General features: G+C 44.0%; 1 protein-coding gene across 2 annotated transcripts in view; it reads right to left on the bottom strand.

The window, feature by feature from the left end:
- The window catches only part of SCAPER (S-phase cyclin A associated protein in the ER), a 3,157,511-nt gene that overhangs the window by 1,846,342 nt on the left and 1,293,702 nt on the right, over positions 1 to 17,467 (bottom strand). For both annotated transcript variants that reach the window (XM_086959426.1, XM_086959427.1), the window contains exons 19-20: positions 2,440 to 2,592; positions 1,922 to 2,029 (exon numbers count right to left, since the gene is read on the bottom strand). In XM_086959426.1, coding sequence (XP_086815552.1) covers positions 1,922 to 2,029; positions 2,440 to 2,592 — 261 coding nt within the window. The remainder of the gene's footprint in view (positions 1 to 1,921; positions 2,030 to 2,439; positions 2,593 to 17,467) is intronic.

Consider the following 17,467-nt stretch of genomic DNA (forward strand, 5'->3'; position numbering starts at 1 on the left):
AGTTGTGAAGTGGAAGAATGTCGCACGTTGCGCCACCGGTGTGTTTCGACTTCAGTATTGTCAGTTGCAACATTGGGTCCTACACCCACCAAACACCAGGGAGTAACCAAGCAATATACCCCTTTTGAAGCGCTAGTTAGGGCTGATGATGGCACGTGAGTGCTGATCTCCCACACTTACCAAGACCTCCAACATTCAGGCCCACCACACCTACATACTTATCAATCACAATAGCAAACTGACACTACTGATGCCATCTCGCAGAAACAGTGTGAGACACTGGCGGGATGGCCCCAAAATACACCGAAGCATGCAACAGTACGAGACAGCATATAAAATAATGACACAGTGGTAATATACACCATCCGGACTTCTGATTTCCAATCGCACCACATTGACCTTTTCTGGCACTGCAGTGCGGCTCCAGGTGATTTCCAACACATACGTTGGTCATGTTCGGTCATTTCTACTTTTGGGCCATATCAAGAGTGTACTGGGCTTCCGCCAGCCAATCTCTTACATCACCATTATCTTAGGGATACAGCCTATGGAACTGGAGGCCATGACTCACACGGACTGGCATCTCGCAGGCCACATGCTAACCGCTAAACAGCTCATTGCACTTCCCCTCCCCTTGGCTTCATTGGTTTACCCACTTATGGCATGTTATGGGTATGCAGCTTTTGATTCATAGAATTGTACACACCGACTCCAATTTCGCCCGCATCTGGCAAGCCATGATTAATTACTTTGCGCTCTTGGAATATACTTGTTTCAACTCCCCCCTCCCTCCCCCCCAAACTTAAGGTGCTACAACTTTTTGATTGAACCAATTCTGAATAGACAAAACACGATGCCGAAGGGCGGGACATGTCTCTTGTTTTCCCCTGCTTGTCCCTCTTCCCCTTTCACATGTCCCTATCCTTAAAACCCCTACCTTTTCACGCAGAAATGGGGCCTCCCTAGGCATGGACAGTCACAAATGTACCTACTTGACTGTTTATATACTATTGATCGTATTTTAAAACCTTGCTCTAATTGCAAATCTAAGCCAGATCATCGGAACTGTTCAGCTAATCGATAGCTCCCTTTTGGTATACCCAAGGGGTATATTGTTACACAATCATTTCTCTGCTTATTAAGGTACTTATACCACTCTGTATGCTCATTTGCAATGAGATTGATGCCAACTGGCCTGTACGGAACTTATGACTTGATCGCTTTGTTGATCTGTGAAAATCCTTTTCAATAAAAAGAATACAAAGTACATTTAAGAAAAAAAAATGTAAAGCATTTGAAGACTTAGGCTTTCATTGCATAGCATTGGTCCATTACCGGAAGGTACTCCTGCTGGGAAAATACTGATACCACAAGGTTGGGTTTCCCCAGTGTTGCATTTCCTATTCATTCAGAGCTTGCTGGTCAGAATGGAGGTACTGCGGCAATACAACAAAATTTGACCCGTAATATTAGTTTTCCCTCTAGGCAAATGTCACTTCGTTTCAACTGCTAATATGTGTGCTGGGAACATTTGTCTAATGTTTGCACATGGGTGCGACCATCTGTGCGCTCCTGAATCGGCGTGCGATAGCGATTCTTGTAATGAAGGGCCTACTAGTAAACCCTAGAGTGTTCGGATGAATAACTCGAGTAGGAGAATGGGATCTGGTCAAACAGAAAAGGCTTTACAGATCACATCGAATGTTAGAATGATCAATGCTGTTCGAGAAGGTGAAAATTCGAAACATTTGGTAGAATCTCTTGATTGTCAAACCATCAATGAAAATCATTTTATAGTGATAACATAACACAGCAATTAGTAGGACGCTCCTTATGTGTATACATTTCCTTCAGAGTTTTGCAACATTTACATTAGAACACTACAATCAGTGGCATCAAGAGGATGGGTTACAAAACATACCACTTCTTCATCGGAGAGCTCTCTCCCTTGAATGCTGCTATTGTCGCGCACCGCGTTCTGGTGCCTCTTCCCTTTAATGTGACTAAACAGGTAAACCTCGGATGAAATCTGAAATCAGAATAAGTTGGAGCTTTCATTTGCCACCTATTTATTGGAACTGATTCATTAGCAGATTCAAAAGGCTTTCATTGTAGGCAGCGTTCCTATGTTTGACAGAAGATTCTGAAGCCACATACACATTTCTACACATATACTTCCTGCAGAAAAGTGAAAGCTTTGCCACACAATCTAGTATCTAATGAACTCTTTTTAGGACTCAGAAGACGGCAGTGGAATAACTGTGGCCCGAATGTTACAGCCACAGAGGGGTGTTCTGCTTGCTCACTGCAAGCAGTCATGTGGTCTGAAGGGTTTGCTGTATGCACATTAAGAACAAAGATTAAGGGGTAGGCTTATGCCACTATGAAGGATTTAAGGGAGAAGAGAACAACCTCAATATAGGGAAGATGTGAACTCACCATGACGTTGCACAGGGTGCACTGCTTCTCTCGCTCGTAGGGCGTGAGCTTAGGGGCATAGTCTGTGTTTGCATGTCTTCCACTGCTTAACTCGGCAGCTTTCTCCTTCCGCTGTTCAATCTGCTCCATGTGCCTTCGGATGCTTTCATCATGCTGAAAAGAAACACCAGACACCAACCGACATCACATTCATTGTACTCATAATATCCCAAATAAAGTGTCAAAAACATGTTTGCTCTGTCAGACTCTTGAGGTAGATCTTTCAGAATAGCTGCGCAAAGATAGGCCACCTTTCTACTCCTACCCTAGCTATGGGAAGCAGAAGGATGAAACCTGCCGTAGCCCAGAGGGGTTTATTTGCAGTGTAGTCTTTACGAGTCACTAAAATGACTCACTCTTGGATGGAGCCATGGTTAGACAGTTTGCGTAACTGAGGACACACCACAATGTCTGGCCTAGATCTGGGGACTGACACAAACAGAATACCATACTCATCAGAACCCGAAATACTTCACGGATTTATTGATGGATAACAGGATCGGATCGAGTCCACAGTTGTATTATTCAATTTATTTATAACACAAACCTACTTCAAAAGATCCGGTTAATCATTCGCAGTACAACATATATAATACTAGTACTGGCCTCTAGCCATCTTAAATGCCTAACTCAGGCAATGAAACTGCACCTCCGGAGGTGCGAGGGAGCCTCTAGGAAGAAATTCTACACATGGGAAGTGCCTCGTATTTTAGAGAACCGTTGAGGTTGCAGTCCAGGATTACCATTAACACGGAGATCCTCCAGAGAATCACCAAAGAAGCAAGCTCCGTTTAAAGACTGTATATTTAATAAGGGCTGCTTCATTATTTGTTGATGTAAAACATGTGGAGTTGCTTGTATAAATCAGGACTAAATTTCTACTGCGTAGAGACAAGCATTCAGGTCCAAAATATTAGCTCAAGTTCTAAAAGGTTCACGTGCATCTTGGCAGCTTGAGAGTTCCATGTGAAAAGAACATACATGGAGACATCAACCACAGTATTTGAGTACCAAATTCGCTACGTGAAAAAGTCTTCCTATTACTAAATATTCACAAATCATAGCCAGTTGTAAGTTTGACGTAAGCCAGAGTTACATTACTATTCTAAGACCAATCTTACCATATTGTGTCGGCAAGGTAGGTAACTGATTGAAGGGGGGGAATTGGTTGGGAGTTCAATACAATGTCTATTCTATGTCAGTCAGTCAGAATATCTTTATTCGACTTTTTCCAAGTCATACAAAGAACAAAACAATAAAAACAATTACATGCAATACTTTTTCCTACATTTTCCTAGAGGAGAACCGTCTAGGCGTTCGAGTTAAAAAGTTGTACACATAGTTAAAAAGGTTTTACATTTCATATCAAAAGTGCATAATAAAAAAAACATTAACTTTAAGACGAAATTTGGCCAACAGTTTTCGCCCTTACGGCGGCTACCAGGAAATTTGCCATGCAAAAAGTGATACGAAGATTGGGCAAAAGTTGTAAGAAGAGCAAAGCCGGTCGCACCTGTGTGAAGCCTGCTTCTTTCAAGATGGGAAGCAAATATTTATTTCTCTGCTCATGATACAAACTACAAACATGACAAAGTGCATTGTGTCCTGCACAGAAAAATGGTCGCAGCTACAGGGAGGGGCCAAATCAGGCTTCTGCCAACTCTTAAAAGAACCCAAATAAAAATGTAGCAAATTAAATCTAAACTTTGTTAATAAAAACCTGTGATAAGGGAATGTGACAAACTCAAATAAGGGGCGAGTGAGGATGAGCAAACCAAAAGGTTGTGTGCCCTAACCGCTGGTTTCAGCAATTCATGTTCCTCCCGACGTGCTTCCTGCCTTTCCTTAAATGACTTTTTAATAAAGGTTATATCCTGTACCCTAATTTTCTCTGGGGATGAAAAAAGTTCCGGGCGACCCAGATCTGTAAATGTTTTCATTAAATAGGCCAACCATGGGATACTGTTATATTTATCCAGGGATAAGACGTCCAGCAGAATTTTATGGTTCAAGGGGAGATCTTCGTTCAACCACATTTTCAACCACAGAATCAGGGGGCTAGACTCAATGTATCTGACAGATAGGGTAGGCCCACCTCTTTGTGAATAGAATAAGTTGGGGTTGACTGTGGTACAGAGAGCAGGGATCTGATGAATCTGTTCTCTGCTCTCTGAATTGGGTCGAGATTTACATACCCCCACAAAGGGGAACCATATAACGCTATGGCTACAGGTTTACTCATGTAGATTTTTAAAAGGGCTTCCATGGGCCTAGCCCCTAACTTACCAGCAAAACCCAATACTGCTGAGGATGATCTTATTACTGCTAACCTCTTTGCTCTTATCTGAGGGCCCCAAGATCCTTTCTGGTCGAACATTACACCCAAATAGGGAAATGTAGTTACATTAGAGACGGGGACCCCCCTACAAAAAAATGTTTTATGTCTTTTTTTATTACATTCACGCCCCATTACCATCGTGAGTGACTTAGTGGCATTTACCTTAAGGTCCAGATTTTCCATAAAAGAACCGAAGGCGTCCAAAAGATGCTGTAGGCCAACACCAGTGCGGGCGATCAACACTGCGTCATCCGCATACAGGAGTGCCGGTATTTTGACACCTCCTGCAAACGGGACGTTAGCTTCCTGACCCCGCAGGTGACCGCCCAAACCATTGATGTAAATGGTGAATAGTAAGGGGGCTAATATACAGCCTTGCCGTACCCCCTTTAAAGATTTAAACAATGGGGTACGTCTGCCATCATTTGTAACTCGGACAGCTGCAAAAAGCTCCTGATGCAGAGTGGCCATAAACGCAACCAATGACTCGTCAATGCCCATCTCTAGCAAGATCAACCACAGTTTTGACCTATTAACCAGGTCGAAGGCCGAGGAGAGGTCCATGAATGCAAGAAACACGGAACCCTCCTTGGCCACGGTATATTTAGAGATAAGTAGGTGCAGGTTTATGCATTGTTCGATAGTCCCTTTTCTTTCTCTGAATCCATATTGTAGTTCAGACAACCCTCCACAGCTCTCAACATTCTCCCTCAGTCTGACCAAAAGTACTCTACCCAAGATTTTTATGGTTGAGTCCATAAGGGATATAGGCCTATAACAAGCGGGATCATCCCGCTGGCCTTTATTTTTGAAAATAGGAACAATGGTGGATGTGGCCCAAGAGCTAGGGGCTTGGTTATCGTTAACTGCATTAAACACATTTGACAGTACCTCCGCCCACAATTTAGGTGAGTACATAAAGAAGTCAGCAGGAACACCGTCAGGGCCAGGTGCCTTATGTCTTGTAGTAGCCAATAAAGCTTTTTCCACTTCTTGGGGATTAAAAATGATAGGGTGTGCAGCTACTATGGGCAATGGGGCATCTTTAGTTCCTTCGTCCTCATCCTCATAGACATTTTTAAAATGGGACAGCCATTTTTCATCGGTGATCACGCAGTCCATGGAATAATTTTTGTCATCAGAGAATAAAGGCTGTTTAATAATCTCCCAAAATCTCCTACTGTCCTTCAACACTGCCGCTGAGAGGAGATTTTCCCATGATTCGCGTTTGATGGTATCCTTACGATTCTTTATGGCTGCCTTATAGTTTTTCCTTAATCTAGAGATATCATCTCCGACCCTAGGAGAGATTTTTAAGGCTACCAGCAGTGCTCTGTGGGCTTTTGAACATGCAGAGTCAAACCAGCGCTCATTTCCAGGGGTTCCTTTTTTTGGCTTGGCTAAAAGGTCCTTAGCCACCAGACCGCATATTGCCTCATAAGCCACTATTATATCTTTACCTTGAGCGCCAATTTTTTTACAAATAGCCACCTTATCTTTAATTTTAGGAAAGTTTTTTTCGTAAAGGTTTTCCGGGATCACTTTAGCCCATTTCAGTTGTCTGTCTTGATCGGTGGTCCTCAGGGGATGTACAGGTTTTAACGTTATTGGCGGTGCACCCATCTGAGCTCCCCAGGCCACTTCAAGTAGTACAGGATTATGGTCGCTATAGTGTGTTAAAACTGTACGATAATCCATAGTCCGGTTTAGGATGCCTTGTGAAACGAAGATGTAATCTATCACTGATCCATGTTGGGTACCAGTAAAAGTTGGCGCTCTCAGGCCCCTGTCAGGTTCATGCAGATCATAGTTAGCAAGTAATTCTTCTAGCTCCTGCCCCTCTGTAGAATGTTCAAAGTGGGGTCCCAGCAGGCCCGCATCATCATCCTCATTGTCACTACTTCCCTTACAGGCTAAGTTACATAAATGAATATTAAAATCGCCTAATAAAATAAACTCAAAAGCAAACTTGATATTCTGAGATATTGTATTTAAAATGCTGTCTAGGTTAGCGACATTACAACCTCTATGTTCGCTATTCCCAGAATTGTAGAAATTTACATATATGGTCCTGCTATTATTATTTATCACCCTTTCAACCATTAAGATGTTGACAGAGTCAGTATTGATCTGCCTATAGCTTCCTTTCAAATCTAAGGAAAACATAATTACCAAGCCACCTTTGGCTCTTCCCATACGGCTAGGGACAGCAGGTTTAGTGAAACTGGTGAATCCATCCCACCAAAAATTGGCGGATGTGTCCCACGTTTCTTGCAGAGCAATGATGTGATGATTTGAGACAAAGCTCAAACAAGCATTATCCTGACGTTTTGCATTTAAGCCTGCTATATTCCAGCTTATGATTTTACAGGGATCGGTGGGTATCCTAGGCTCTTTTACCCCCACCAGGCCCCCTTCAGCTATTCGTGACGATGTTATCCCCTCGCTGATTTCCACTACGGAGAGGCTCTGTGTGATCTCGATGTTCAAGCTCGGCTTTTCACGGGCCTCCATCTGATGTAATAACAGGGGGTGGTCACAATCTCGCGACTCATGGCTCTCTAATGCTTCCTTATGAATAGGCTCGCTGGGGTCTTCGCCAATATAATATTGACCACTCTTTAATAATGGCATGTTCCGAGCCTCACTTTCTGAATCAGTTCCGAGCTTAAGTCAATCACAGTTATTTAGGTCGGATAAAGGACCGTACCTATTCCTTAATCCGCATCCCCAATCAAAGGGAGTGGCTGCCTGACCTTGACCAATAACTGAAGTGTTCCACATAGGTTGTGGCGTATTTGGGCGTAACAAAAACTGGTAATTTCTCATCCGTGGTATAAACCCATTGCTCCGGCCAATAAGATCATAACCCGGGAAACCAGAACCCCATCCATTTATGATTGGGTCATATGGCATAGCAGGCCTGATGTTTAGCTCTTTCGGGTAATTAAATCTTCCTGTCTCAAGGTTAGACATGGGCTGGAAACGATCGTTAGGATGTCGAGGTCTAGTACCCCCTTCCCAACTGGTGGTATTGATAACTCTCTTGACTCTGGGGGTGTTGGAGAAGGTGGCAAGCTGGGTCTTACTAAGAAAATTTTTTAGGGTGAGGGGGACTACGGAGCCACTACGCCGTTGGGGTGGGAAGATATTGGTCAAAATGTTTGGGAGGACATCCGCATTAGCAAAGTTTATGATTACGCAGTCCCCCTTAAATTTTTTAGGCTTGTTCCCAATCCAGGATACCCTCCTGGTCATAACGATATCCCCTGCTAAATTATCCAGCCCTTGCTGTGCCATATGCATATTAGTAGTGAGCCAGTGTAGCGCTTTATCTTTCAGACCCTGTTTAGATTCTATTTTATCTTGTGATAAAACAGGGACATTTGCTAGTACGAGCACTACTGGGGAGGCTTCCAAAATGAATTGGGCTGAGTCATCCTCTTGTTTTGATCCTGCTGTAACAGCAGCTGTGTTGGTGGAAAAATCTCCTGCTGCTACTTCCTGTCTGGGTGCCGATAATGAGGGAGATAGTAGTGGCTGCCCTGGTAGGGTGGTCTGTGATACGTTCTTAGTTGGTTTAACCTCCGCATCTGTGGTCATCAAATTTGTGACAAGGGAGGATAGATTCTCCACCTCTTCAACCAACTTACTGTGTACCCCGCCCACCTTTTTGACCTCCGATGTTAATTTGTCCAGTTTCCCGATCAGGGGCTTAATGATTGTCCTAATTTTAATGTCTATCATTTCTTGTATCCGGTTAAATAGGTCATCGTCAATAATGCGTCTTGACTCTGCTTCAAGGTCAAACTCCACGTTTTTCACTTCACGTCTTGGAGGTGGTGGGGCCAACTTTTTCCTGCCTTGTTGTTCCCCCCCCCCACGCCCCCCCCCCCTTTTGTCTGAAATTTTCTGCATGATCTCTCAGCCCGTGGTGCAGGCTGCTCCGATGATAGTGCTTCTTCCACTATAGCTATCTGGTGGTTAGGGTCAGGACCAGTGTTAACTGATAGATCTACTAAGACATCAGAATCTTCCTCCTCACTGCCATTATCTTGGGGGATAAGGTCTGATCTATTTATTGAGGGATTCTCTAGCGGTATAACCGACGTCACTATGCTTGATGCACTTGTGGAGGGGCTTTCTGGCGGCAGAACTGGGGATTGGCTCAAGCCTAAGGATTGCCTTCTCTCATTGTTAATCTTACTGACCACTTGTACTAAATAAGAGTCCAAAGTATTAAGTGGCTCAGTGGCAGCAGGTGCCAATTTCTTCCCCATATTTCCTACAGGGTAATGTGGGCAGTCAGATGGATGAGCGGTGTAGCAGGGTATGACTCAAATGAAGTCAGCAAATAACAGCTGGGCAAAAAGATATACACAACTTTGTACAATACCTTAATGTCACCGGGCAGCAGGCGTCAAGGAGGTGGCCTCGCCTGGCCTACTCGGGCCTCTGAGGGACACAGAGGGCCCGCCCTTTGCCCGGGCTTAGCCCCGGGCGTCCCGCTCACATCCCGCCACGCTGATGGCTTGCTCCTTAACTAGCCCCTCCTGGCGCGTGTTGCGCATCAGGGAACGCGCCGCCGCAGAGCCAGCCGGGATATGAAGTCCCGGGGTGGCGGGGCGCGTCTGGAGGGAGTGGTGACTAAGCTCCTGGGTTGCCGGCCGTTGGTCCACCTGGTCAGCGCTTCACGTGTGCCTGGTAATCTCCTCTCCTGAGCCTCGTTCGTCCGCAAGTATGACCGTGATAAGATTGAGTCCCTCCCGCTCCCCCGAGGGCTTGCTCCTTAACTAGCCCCTCCTGGCGCGTGTTGCGCGTCAGGGAACGCGCCGCCGCAGAGCCAGCCGGGATATGAAGTCCCGGGGTGGCGGGGCGCGTCTGGAGGGAGCGGTGACTAAGCTCCTGGGTTGCCGGCCGTTGGTCCGCCTGGTCAGCGCTTCACGTGTGCCTGGTAATCTCCTCTCCTGAGCCTCGTTCGTCCGCAAGTATGACCGTGATAAGATTGAGTCCCCCCGCTCCCCCGAGGGCTTGCTCCTTAACTAGCCCCTCCTGGCGCGTGTTGCGCGTCAGGGAACGCGCCGCCGCAGAGCCAGCCGGGATATGAAGTCCCGGGGTGGCGGGGCGCGTCTGGAGGGAGCGGTGACTAAGCTCCTGGGTTGCCGGCCGTTGGTCCGCCTGGTCAGCGCTTCACGTGTGCCTGGTAATCTCCTCTCCTGAGCCTCGTTCGTCCGCAAGTATGACCGTGATAAGATTGAGTCCCCCGCTTCCCTGAGGGCTTGCTCCTTAACTAGCCCCTCCTGGCGCGTGTTGCGCGTCAGGGAACGCGCCACCGCAGAGCCAGCCGGGATATGAAGTCCCGGGGTGGCGGGGCGCGTCTGGAGGGAGCGGTGACTAAGCTCCTGGGTTGCCGGCCGTTGGTCCGCCTGGTCAGCGCTTCACGTGTGCCTGGTAATCTCCTCTCCTGAGCCTCGTTAGTCCGCAAGTATGACCGTGATAAGATTGAGTCCCCCCGCTCCCCCGAGGGCTTGCTTCTTAACTAGCCCCTCCTGGCGCGTGTTGCGCGTCGGGGAACGCGCCGCCGCAGAGCCAGCCGGGATATGAAGTCCCGGGGTGGCGGGGCGCGTCTGGAGGGAGCGGTGACTAAGCTCCGGGGTTGCCGGCCGTTGGTCCGCCTGGTCAGCGCTTCACGTGTGCCTGGTAATCTCCTCTCCTGAGCCTCGTTCGTCCGCAAGTATGACCGTGATAAGATTGATTCAAATCCTCAATAGAAGCATGATGATTTACGACATTTCTACGTCGGTACCTCCAGGTGGAAACTTCACTGGAGTGGAGGTCTATTCTATACCGTATTCAACATCGAATACTATTGTACATCTATGTTTTGAGGTCTTTTGTTTCCATGACAAGAATCTTTAGATTCTCGTCTGAGTTTAAGTAATGAGGATTTCAATACTACAGATAGAATCCCAGAACACTTGCTTATGTGGACCACCAAAGCAGATTTTCTACTAAATTTTTGGCTCTCTGATTGTTGTAGGTGCCTTTGTCACTCGTAATCTCAGTGATCAGGCATAGACATCTATGTGGTTCTAGTGTGCATGTTCTCTCCATGAGCCTCCTACCAGCTTTAGAAAATTATGTTAGACTCTTAAGGCTCTGATGCTTTCCACTGGTGTACAACACTGTCTGCTCGGATATGGAAGAAGGCAGATATGGATTTTCATCTTCATCTTTCATTTTCATTTTCATCTCAGAGTTTTTATGCATGCTGACATTCTAGTATTAACTTATAGGTCTTTGACATTTGGCTGAGATGTAGACTTGGATATTGTGGGATCAAAGACACTCACCCAGGCAAGGGATGGATTCTAGCTGGGCACAAATTGACAATCTCTGGAGCAATGGTGAGGTGGACTACTTTAGGCACCGATATGAATCAAAATGCTAGAACATGTTAGTCCTCCGGTTTACACTAGAGGTTTGTGCAGCTGATGGAGCAGACTACAATGTGAAACTAAACAACCTGCGGAATAGAGGCAGAAAAATTCTCCTTTGTAAATTAATGGATTGAAAGCAACAGGAAATGTACAGTGATCATGTTTCAATCTTGATCAATTTTTCCTTGACATAGAGGACTGTGGGCCAGATGTACGACAGTCTTTGCATGCGCAAACGGGTTTGCAAACCCATTTGCACATGCAAAAACAGCATGGCTTATGTACAAACCCTATTTTGCGAGTCACAATTTTTTGCGACTCGCAAAATAGGGTTTTGTGACTCGCTATTAGGAAGGGTCGCAATTTGCATGAGGCTTATTAATATTCATGAGCCTCTCTATTTGCGACCCCATTGGGAATCGCTAACAGTGTGTTCCACACTGTTGTAAATCCTAAATAGCGCCTCGTAAAAATTGCGAGGCGGCTATTTTGGCCGTCGTACGTCTGACCCTGTGACCGCCGATCAGCTAAATGTCATAAAATAAAGGAAATAAGAAAAGTGAATTTTAGTGAAAATTTTCTGAGCCGGAATTAGACATAGAGCAAAGTTTTTAAAAAATGGCTTCTCAGAACCACTGAAGCAGTAAGGTCCATAATAAGTAGGTGTATGTGATTAGCTGCTTGTCCGAGGATGCTTGAATACTTCACAGGGGCTCTTCCTTACGTTTGGGATGTTTCAGCTACATTGTACTAGAGAAGAGACTGTACAACAGGTACTACCAAACATTGGCAAAGCCAATATGTCTCATCCCTATAATGTGAGCACTAAGCTGTTGGCTTTGCTATTGTTTGTTTGTAAAGTATTGTATTTTTGGGATACGGTGGTACTACACCTGCAGGACATAATGGTGAATTTACATCCCAGTAGGTGTAGTAGTGTGTGGTTGGGACGGGACATTTCTTAGTAGTTGGTTTTGTATGACGAGGGCACAGTGTGTAAAAGAGCAAATCTTGTATTCTTGAATGGACTGGAATGGCACGAAGGACAGAGTGTAATTGCTGCAACAATGGAAGCTACGCCCTTCGAAATGGGGTGCAAACTCTAGGGATGGGAGAAAATATGTAGATGGGTGGAATGAAGCAGTACTGATGGTTAATAGGTTTGTCTGGGGCACACTGCCACTGCACATGCTGCACAAAAGGATCCTATGGGCCAGGAAGTGTAACTGCATTGGCCACGAGTGGGAGAGGACGGAGAGGTGTGTTGAAGGAGTGGTGCAGCGAAGAAGGGTGAAAGCTGCTTGTGGTGTTCTTATAGCACATGCATGAAAGAGGACACTTTGTAGCTAACAACGGAGCCAAGTACAAAATGTGTGAAAGTGAGAAGTGGGGTAGATGCACAAGTTACTTACCTTCGGTAACGATATATCTGTAAGAAACAGTAGTTCGTGTTAGAATCCTTACCTTAGAATATCCCCAGGCGTCAGACTGGATCCGGAAAGTTTTGCGTAGCAGTACCCCTGCGCGTCGGTAGGCGTCGTCTGCGGCTCTGTGTCCGTCATCGGAATCGTGGTCGCCAGAATGACGTCGTCTGAGTACTTAGACGCCGCCCTCGCGCGCTGATGCCAGTTCTTATACATAGCTTTCAGCACCAGGAACGCAGAGCCATGCCAGAGACCGACACTGGTGCCATAAAACGAGGCCCCAAAATGGGAAATACCTTAACTCTAAGATACCGGTCCGCAGAACGGGGAGGATGGGTGGGGCGGTAAGGAATCTAACACTAACTACTGTTTCTTACAGATATGTCGTTACCGAAGGTAAGTAACTTATGCATCTGAAAGAAACCGGTTAGTGTTAGATTCCTTACCTTAGAATAGATACCCCAGCAATACCAACCTAGGAGGTGGGTCTGCGGACCAAGATAACACCTGAAAGTCCTGGAGAACGGAACGGCCGAAAAAGCCATCTCTCTGGACTTGGCTGTCCAGGCAGTAGTGTCTAGCAAACGTGTGCAGAGAGGCCCTCGTAGCTGCCTGACAAATGTCCTGCAAGGGGACTCCCCGACCCAGGGCAGTAGTAGCCGCCGTGGCCAGAGTGGAATGGGCACTCAGCCCAACAGGGGGCTCCTTTTTAGCCAAGGAGTAGCAGACCTTACATAAATTCACCAAGCACTCAAAATCAAGTCCACTTTGAAATTCACAAAATCAGTAAGCTTCTTCAGATCTCTTCTTTTATTCGGTCATCAAATTCAATGGAAATTCTTGAACAGCAATACAGCCAACACGTGTTTCATCTAGTCTTTGTTTGACAATTAGACTTCTTCAGGGCTGCAAGTAATTACAATAACCTAAGTTTAGGTTTGTAATAGCAACACTTATGGCAAAACCACAAAATTATAACATTAACATAGGTTAAAAGTTACTTCTCAAAGTTACCGAACTGTGTAACACAGAGAAAGCGTAAAAACTGAAAGAAGTCCCAAATACCAAGCGTGAAAAATTGAATCACCAAAGCGTAACAGAATAATTCGCCAGATAGGCAGTCCAAAGTATGAAACCCAGTGTAAGGTAAATAGGTAAGTTAGCAACGTAGTAAAAACATACCAGTAATATGAATACCTTAAATACTCATCAAGCCTCAGTATAAACGCATTATCATCTGTCTGAAAAATCAAAGTACCCTAATCACAAGCCATTCAGAAGGGTTCAATGATAAGTAAAGGCGCAAACAACTAACATAGTAACTCACCCACGAGGGTATACAAATCTCTTGTAGCACGTCTTAATACTATCACCATCACATGTATGGGGAACGGGTAGTAACCTCAATTCTCATAAAGTAAGGCAGCAACTGCAAGTCAAACGTAACAAAAAGTAACTTCACCATTCTCTGGTGATGCAACAAAACATATTTAAAAACATATATAAAAAAAACACACAATTTATGTCATCCCCTTACCTATCTGTATGCCGCTTTTAAACAGCCAATAGTGTTAGTCCCACGATGTAAATCGTCATTCACTGAAATTATACCTGCCAAATATAATAAAGCGTAAGCTCTCTACATCTAATTAATATTGCCAAATAAAATAATTGATTGTTTAAGCCCATAAGCTCGTAAGTATAACTTACTATTCACCTTGTATTTTGCAGTCTCCTAGCGTATCGTACATCCGTAATTCCGCGTGCTACGCGGGCGCCATCTTGTAGTGGCTTTAAATAGTAGCCAAACGCATGCGCCATCTTGGAATGGTACATACGTCTCGAAACATACTACCGCGTTAACATGAGCTAATCTTTCCTACGCTAGCACAATGACATTAAGGTATATACATGTATCTTCACTAATATCTAGACTTAAGTAATAATGTGCATTTGAAATTACGAGTAGCTACTATTTACCGAGAATCATCATCAGTTATTTACGCAAAAAATTAAATAAACAGGCGCCATCTTGTAATGGCTAAATATAATAGTATAAACCTTAAACCTCGAATCACAATACCCAAACTAACATAGTAAATAAACACTCACTGCATTGAAAATGAAAGCAGCAATGCCAGCTAATGGTAATAAACAATATATCCTCCATGTGTGCATAAATGTTACTAAGGTATATACATAGACATATGTGCACAGAATAATATGCACTTTGTAAAAGCTATTCGTATCTTCTATATGTAATATATGCGCCACAAATAACACAACTATCAAACCAAATAGTATAAACCATATTCCCTTATAAGAATGGCTCATTACTGGGTAAAAGTCGCGCACTTAAGACCAAGGTCAGGATAGATTAGTATGAGGAGATAGTAATTAGGGAGTAAGAAAGATTGAGCGCATCAGTAAGTAAGCACAAATAAATCATTAAAGTTCACTCACAGATCAATAGATTACATTTCAAAAGTAACAGAAATAAGGACAAGGTAACCAATCTTCATCTTTCATTACCTAAGTAATATTCAAATTCGTGGTAAATGTTCATCCCTAGTTCCACAGCTTTCAGTTTCATTAGCCACATCACTTCTCTTCGTTGCAGAACTAGTTGCCTATTTCCACCCCTTGGGTCACATTTCACATGATCAATTCCATGATAAGTAAACAAATGCTTTTCTTTCTCCTGGTAATTTCTGACCATATGGGAAGCAATGGGGTAACGCGTGTCCCCTGTCTTGAGAGCTCTAAAATGTTCAACTATCCTTTCTCTCAGTTTCCTGATAGTGCTCCCAACATAGATCTGCCCACAAGAGCAGGCTATAACGTAAACTACAAAGGTAGTATCACAGTTGATGAAACAATTTATACAATGCTCCCCAGTGTCATTGTAATTGAAAGTCTTAACTTTAGGTCTAGCCCATCTGCAAGCACTACACCTGCCGCATTTGTAAAACCCTTTTGAGGTTGCAGTTAGCCATTCAGGTTCAATTTTGTTCACACGGTAACTTGGACTAATACAGTTTGACAGTGTACGTCCTTTTCTAAAAGTCAATTCAGGTCTATCCCCAACAAAAGGAAAAATATCTTCATCCATACTCAATAGATGCCAATGTCTATTCTTAATGCTGTACAATTTCGCACCATCAGTACTGTAGCTTGTGATAAATCTAATTTTCATATCTTTGGTACTGGTCTCACTAGTTTTCTTACTAAGTGTATTAGCCCTCTTAAGTTTTCTTGCCCTTAATGCCGCATCCTCAACAGTTTTCTTCTGATAACCACGTTTGATAAACCTCATAGATAGATCTGTGAGATTAGACTCAAATTCAATGTCTCTAGAGCAATTACGTCTTGCCCTCACCATTTCACCATAGGGAATGGCTTTAATTTGACTATAAGGATGGCAACTATTAGCATGTAACACCGAATTACAGCTAGTAGGTTTTCAATACATACGTGTACACAGTTTCCCATCCTCAATGAAAAGTTCAATGTCCAAGAACATGATGCTGCGAGTATCATAGTGAGTGGTAAATTCCAGGTTATGCCTGTTATCGTTCAAGTAATCAAAAAAACCCTTAAGTTCATCAATTTTACCAGTCCAGATAAGCAGGCAATCATCAATGTAACGCCCCCAATAATGGATGTGTTGCATCCATTTAGTACCTGATGGGCCCCAGATCCTCTCCGCCTCGAACCACCCCATGAAGAGGTTCGCAAAAGACGGAGCAAATCTGGAACCCATCGCAGTCCCAAGGCGTTGTCTAAACCATGTACCATCAAATAGAAATACATTATTTTCCAGAACCATTTTCGTCATTGTGAGAATCATCTGATTATGATCATAAAACTCAGCTGCTCTGTTGCTAAGAAAGAAATCCAGTGCATGGATTCCTAACTCATGGTCTATATTCGTATATAGTGATACGACGTCTAACGTCACTAGTATCATCCTCTCATCCCATGTCAAATCACACATTAAGTTCAAGACATGCTTAGTATCTTCGATAAACAAAGGAAGATTTCTAACATATGTCTGTAAAAAAGTATCGACATATTGTGAGAGGCGCTCTGTTGGTCCTCCAATCCCTGAAATAATAGGTCTCCCTGGTGGTTGTGGTCTAGACTTATGAATTTTTGGTAAAGTGTACATACATGGTGCTTTGGGTGCCACAACCTGTAAATAAAGATACTCCTCATAATCCAAGCTTATGAATAATTCGGAACTTACGATACGTAAAGCCGATAAAGGCGGCAATGTGGTGGTTCTCAACACTGTTGATTACAAAGAGGAGGTTTACTCTCAGCTTAATAATGTTAAGTACTATGAGAAGTTACACATGTTAATCCAATGCAGACTCTTACCAAGGTTATTAATGATCAACTGAAGAGTTGGTATGACTTGACATTGTTGGATTATGAGAAGTATCTTTATTTACAGGTTGTGGCACCCAAAGCACCATGTATGTACACTTTACCAAAAGTCTAGAACACAACCACCAGGGAGACCTATTATTTCAGGGATTGGAGGACCAACAGAGCGCCTCTCACAATATGTCGATACTTTTTTACAGACATATGTTAGAAATCTTCCTTCGTTTATCGAAGATACTAAGCATGTCTTGAACTTAATGTGTGATTTGACATGGGATGAGAGGATGATACTAGTGACGTTAGACGTCGTATCACTATATACGAATATAGACCATGAGTTAGGAATCCATGCACTGGATTTCTTTCTTAGCAACAGAGCAGCTGATTTTATGATC

This window comes from Lissotriton vulgaris, chromosome 2_2, assembly GCF_964263255.1.
Source record: "Lissotriton vulgaris chromosome 2_2, aLisVul1.2, whole genome shotgun sequence".
NCBI lineage: Eukaryota > Metazoa > Chordata > Amphibia > Caudata > Salamandridae > Lissotriton > Lissotriton vulgaris.